Source organism: Echinops telfairi, unplaced genomic scaffold, assembly GCF_000313985.2.
Source record: "Echinops telfairi isolate 266 unplaced genomic scaffold, ASM31398v2 ScPeMD7_5592;HRSCAF=6446, whole genome shotgun sequence".
Classification (NCBI taxonomy): Eukaryota; Metazoa; Chordata; class Mammalia; order Afrosoricida; family Tenrecidae; genus Echinops; species Echinops telfairi.
The window spans coordinates 14398874-14404720 of record NW_022109491.1 but is presented as its reverse complement, the minus strand read 5'-3'; the positions used below and the strand labels follow the sequence as shown (position 1 = coordinate 14404720).

The 5847-nt window shown below is 44.6% G+C and overlaps 1 protein-coding gene across 1 annotated transcript in view; it reads right to left on the bottom strand.

The window, feature by feature from the left end:
- Positions 1–5847, bottom strand: part of PTPRT (protein tyrosine phosphatase receptor type T) — a 459397-nt gene that overhangs the window by 252114 nt on the left and 201436 nt on the right. Inside the window, exon 5 of the mRNA XM_045295498.1 lies at positions 1794–2067. Coding sequence (XP_045151433.1) covers positions 1794–2067 — 274 coding nt within the window. The remainder of the gene's footprint in view (positions 1–1793; positions 2068–5847) is intronic.

The window sequence follows — 5847 nt, the reverse complement described above, 5'->3', positions numbered from 1 at the left end:
GAAGATTCAGCATCGGAGTTGGGTGACTTCTCTTCTGGGTCACAGAGCCCCATGTCCTGAGCAAAGGAGATGCAGGGTGATGGGGGGGAGGGGCACACACCCAAACACACACACACACACACACACACACACACACACACACGCTTCATCTGCTCTACTGCTCACAGCACAGTCAGGCCCAGGGTGGGGAAATTCCTTCATGGGGTGATGTTGCCAGTTAGACTTGCCTCTTGCAAGGTTTTAGGGGTATCTCATTGAGCATACAGCACAGGACAAATGGAGTTCAGTTTCTTCTGACCCATCGCAGCCTGGAAACCTGATGACACATCATGATCTGGTACCAAGGGCGAAGAAAGACACATCTTCTCCGAGAGTTGGGCTAAACCAGTGAACAGCTGGCCTTGGGCTGCAGAGATCCAAGAACAAGATGGGCCCCCAGATGCCTCTGCCCATCGTTATGTCTCCCTCTTCAATACATCAGCGTGCCTCCTCCCGAGGGAAGACCACCCGCCCAGGTGGAAGGCAGTCTGGCGGGTTCTCTTTGTAGTTGTATACTCTCTGTAAGGTGTGTTGCTTGAGCCAGTAATAAATGCAGAAGTGAAATACCAATGTGGAATTTAAATGGGCACGTGGACATTCTAAATGTTAATCAGTGCCTCAATCCAGGTTTCTCTTCACGCAATGGCTGCCACCAACAGATGGAACACTCTTCCCGGCCATCCAGAACCTCACAGTCTGTTCCCTGCATATTTCACCAAACCTGGATTTTGTCACAGGCCCCCAGCGAGCTTCACACTCATAACACATGCCAGAGTCCCTTACATTTCTATAAGTTCTCAAAGGGCACACAGTATATAACCTTACTGCTTACCTCATGCTTAGCATAGAATGAGATACATCCACCCAAACAAACATCCAAGAGGGTGGTATGAAAACGTGTATCATTACAGGGACTAAAGATGTGAGGGATCCAGAAAAGACTAAATGGGCTGCGGGGATAAAGGGAAAGTGGGCGCTGGAAAAGAGTCTTTAGGATCTTTATGTGGCTGAAGGGATGCCTGAGGAGAAGACATGGTTTCTATGAGACCTGGAGAGAATGGGCCAAGAACAGTGAATGTAAGCTACAAGAGGAGAGAGTTTTCAACTTAGCACAGTATAAAGCTCCCTTCGACTCACAGGGCACCCCAAATCAGCAAGCTTGGCTTAACAGGACGTGAGTTCCCTGCCACTGGAGATGTTTAAGGATAAGCACCAACATTAATTCACTGTGATAGTCTCATGCTGATTGGCACCTTGTTGTCTCTGTGTGTGAGGGGACCGGGTAGTTATTGCATGGCCTTAAGCCCATTGCCAACTCTGAGATTTTCATAGGTGAGTGGTACTTCTTTGATCAAAGAAATATTTGACATCTACAGTTACCTTCTCTGTAAGAGAAAACATGTTTTCTAATGTGACTAACGGTCATGCTAAAGGAGCTCATAATCATGAGGGACTGCAGTGCTCCGGGCTTGGATGGATAGTGGTAGGCATGACAGAGGAGGCCTCTGAGGCAGGTCATACGATGTGTCACAAAAAAAAAGGTCAGCAGGCTTTTTCCATTAGGGGCCAGGTAGTCAACACTTTGGGTTTTGTGGACCATACCGTTTCTGTCACAACTCAACTGTGCTGCTGCGGCACAGACTTGATCCACAAGTCTGATCCACAAGGCCTCTGCTTTGAAGCCTACCACAATCTCATTTGAGAATGGAAAGACAAAAACCAGGCAAGAAAGGACGTCGCGTGGCCATACTTACTCCATTTGCTTTGCTGAGTGCCTGGAAATAGATGCTGTAGCTTTTCAGGGGGGACAGAGGAGGGTTCCAGTAGCCATTGTATGTCTTGTTGTCACCCACTGTAAATGGTTGGGTGACGGGCAGGTTGGCAGGCTTTAATTCGGCAGCAAAGTAGTGTAGAGAATCCACGTTCGAGGCGTTCCTGTAGCTCACCGGCACTGAGAAGCACTCAACGATATCGGCTGCCCTCCGTGACTTCTGAAGTCGCTCTTCCTTGACAACCAGCTGATAAACACTGGACAGGGAACAGAAGAGGCATAGGATCAGCAGTCAGGAAAGGGTGAACTCATGAACTCCTCAGGGGTCAACACAACTTCTCCCATCTGGAAACACTGTCCTCGCACCTGTCTACCTTAGACAGAAGTGTCCTAGAACTTCTTCTCCACCGGGAGACCCCAAAGCTGGTTCACACCTGACATGGACTAACCTCAGCTGGGTGCCAAGGCTACAACTGCCCGCACCTACTTCTACCTTTCTCCCCTTCATGAAACATACCAGGGCAAGTGAAAAAAGAGGGGTTCTGAAAAATGATAGAATTCCGTAATAAACAAAAATATCAAAATGTGAAACTACGGTTTCTCGACCTCTTAGACCTCCTCTTAGGTCCACACATTTCTTTTTCTGTTTTTTAAAAATCATTTTATTGGGGATCTGATACAACTCTTATCATAATCCATACATATATCAATTGTATAAAGCACATTTGTACATTCATTACCCTCGTTGTTCTCAAAATATTTGCTCTCCACATAAGCCCCTGACTTCAGCCCCTCATTTCCTCCCCCTCCCCACTCCTCTTTCCTCATAAACCCTTAATAATTTATAAATTATTATTTTGTCATATTTTACACTATCTGATGTCTCCCTTCACCCACTTTTCTGTTGTCCGTCCCCCAGGGAAGAGGTTATATGTAGATCCTTATAACTGGTTCCCCCTCTTTACCTTACCCTCCCTCCACCCTCCTGGTATCACCACTCTCATCATTGGTCCTGAAGAGATCATCCACCCTGGATTCCCTATGTTTCCAGTTCCTAGTTGTACCAGTGTACATCCTCTGGTCTAGCCAAATTTGTAAGGTAGAATTGAGATCATGATAGTGGGTGGGGAAGAGGCACTTAGGAACTAGAGGAAAGTTGTATGTTTTATCGTTGCTATACTGCACCCTGACTGGCTTGTCTCCTCCCTGAGGCCCTTCTGTAAGGGTATGTCCAGTTGCCTACATATGGTCTTTGGGTCCCCACCCCACACTCCCCCTCATTCACAATGATATGATTTTTTTGTTCTTTGATGCCTGATACATGATCCCTTTGGTACCTCATAATCACACAGGCTGGTGTGCTTCTTCCATGTGGGCTTTGTTGCTTCTGAGCTAGATGGCCGCTTGTTTACCTTCAAGCCTTTAAGACTCCAGACTCTACATCTTTTGATAGCTGGGCACCATCAGCTTTCTTTACCACATTTGCTTATGCACCCATTTGTCTTCAGCTATTGTATCTGGGAGGTGAGCATACAATGATATGATTTTTTGGTTCTTTGATGCCTGATAACTGATCCCTTTGGCACCTCATGATCATACAGGCTGGTGTGCTTCTTCCATGTGGGCTTTGTTGCTTCTGAGCTAGATGACCGCTTGTTTACCTTCAAGTCTTTAAGACCCCAGATGCTATATCTTTTGATAGCCAGGCACCATCAGCTTTCTTCACCACATTTGCTTATGCACCTGCTTTGTCTCCAGCGATCGTGTCAGGAAGGTAAACATCATGGAATGCCAGTTTAATAGAACAAAGTATTTTTGCATTGAGGGAGTACTTGAGTGGAGGCTCACTGTCCATCTGCTACCTTAATACTAAACCTATAAATATATGCACATAAGTCTATTTCTCCATCCTCATATATAAATACATTTACATATGTACATGCCTGTATTTAGGTCCACACATTTCTTAGGCAGTGTTTCCACCTGACTCTTTTCCATAGAATTCAGAGTTCCTTTATTTATACCATGCCAAAACGACAGTTTGGGAATCCTCAATGGCGTCAAATGCTATTCCTTTTAGATGTTCTTTGACTTTTGGAAATAACAAGAACTCACAAGGGGCAAGATTAGGGTTGCAGGGTAAATGGAGTTAAGAGTTCCCAGCAAATTCCCTATGGACAGCCCTCACTACCCTCAAAGAATGAGCAGGTGAATTGTCATAAGAAAAAAAAATTAAGTCCTCAGTGCAATTTTCATCACTGTTTTATCACCAGAACAGCATACAATTTTCTTGAGATTTCTTCCTAACATGCCTCTGTGATCATTCTGTATCTTTTGAGAAAATCTATCAAGAGCACAGCTTTGAATGCCAAAAATAAAACAAAACAGAACAAAAACAACCAAACTACTGCCATAACCTTCTAAGGCAACCTTTCTCCCTTGAACTTAAGGCTGAGCAGATCTCCTTGGAAGCCACAGTTTGGATTGGACCTTGTGTTAGTCTGGGTAGATTAGAGAAACAAATCTAGGGAGACTCGGATGTGTGTAAGAGAGAGATTTATATAAAAGAGTGATTGTATATTAAGAAAACATCCCAGCCCAGTCCAGATTAAGCCATAAGTCTGATATTAGCCCATATATCTGATACCAGTCTATAAAGTCCTCTTCAGATTCATGCAACACACGCAATTCCACTGAATGCAGGAAGATCACAGTCCAGTGAGTGGAAAGTCTTGTGGATCCAGTGGTTGTGGAAGCATCTCAGTGCTGGTGTGGGTCTCTACGTGGCTCCTCCAGCTCCAGGGCTCTTGCTCCACTAGCATAGCTCCATGTGGCTTATCAACAGGAATGTCGAAGGGAGAGAGTGTGTCTTGCCTCCAGGGAGGAAGACAGGAGTTCCAGAATCCTCAGGTGAAGGCCATGCCTACACAGAGGCAGGAATGGCTATGACCTGATTGACAGGCTAGACTCCACCCCTTTGAAAGTTTACAGATTATGTAACTGCCCCAGACCTTGAGGTTTTTGAAGGCACGACCACAAGACTAAGACAAGTGTACTATTGAGAGAACTGTTCTCCAGCCATCCGCTGATTGCCGAGATATGTTTAGACATACGTTGTTTTGAATAAACCCATGTATGTAGGAACTATAACGCTAGTAGAAATACTTGTCAACTTAAAACCACCATCTAAGAAGCCAGATTCTGGATCCAGGCACCATCCTCAATTCCCACCTCCTCAATTGTCACTTGGCACTTCTAATCCACAAGCCCTACTGAGTTGACCTCAGCAACATCACACCTACCCTTCTTCCCTTCCCCCTTGTTCTCCTCTACATATCATGCCTAGCTTGAGAAGGTCCCCACTCACATCTGAACTCAGCTGGTCTCTTTGCTTCTAATTTAGATGATCCAATTAATCACCAATTGGTTTAGCTCCATAATTATATATCTTCACCCCTCTTCAAACATTTTCATGTGCTCTCCCAAGGATGCAATCCTGGAATCGGAGGCCATTGGTTCCTGGCTCTTGGGTCCATTTCAGAAGCACCCCCCCCCCCTTTTTTTAAAGTAAAACAAAGAAGTTTATTAAGGTTTCAACACGGATAGAACCTAGAACCATACATCTCATAAAAATCAAACCACTAAATCTGAGACACAATAATCAATCTACACATACATTTTTGTAGGGTTTAGATAAAGATCAGTAGCCACAATATTCTGGTTGGTTTCTGCCAACCATAGAAGTTAGAAGTGGGATTTCTAAAATTGGGGACTGGCGAGTCAACTTAGATTGCTGAAGTACATGCATGAGGGAGTGTGAGGGGAATCAAAGGACAATGACAGGACCTGGCGGCCTGGGAACATGCTGCTAAGACACCTCTCTCAGGGATATTAAGGATACTAAAACTATATTTCTTGGAGTCAATTGTAAAAGAGAATTTTTTAAAAGAATAATTAAATCATTTTATTGGGGGCTTGTACAACTCTTATCACAATCCACCCATACATCCATTGTGTATGCATGTGAGACAACAAAA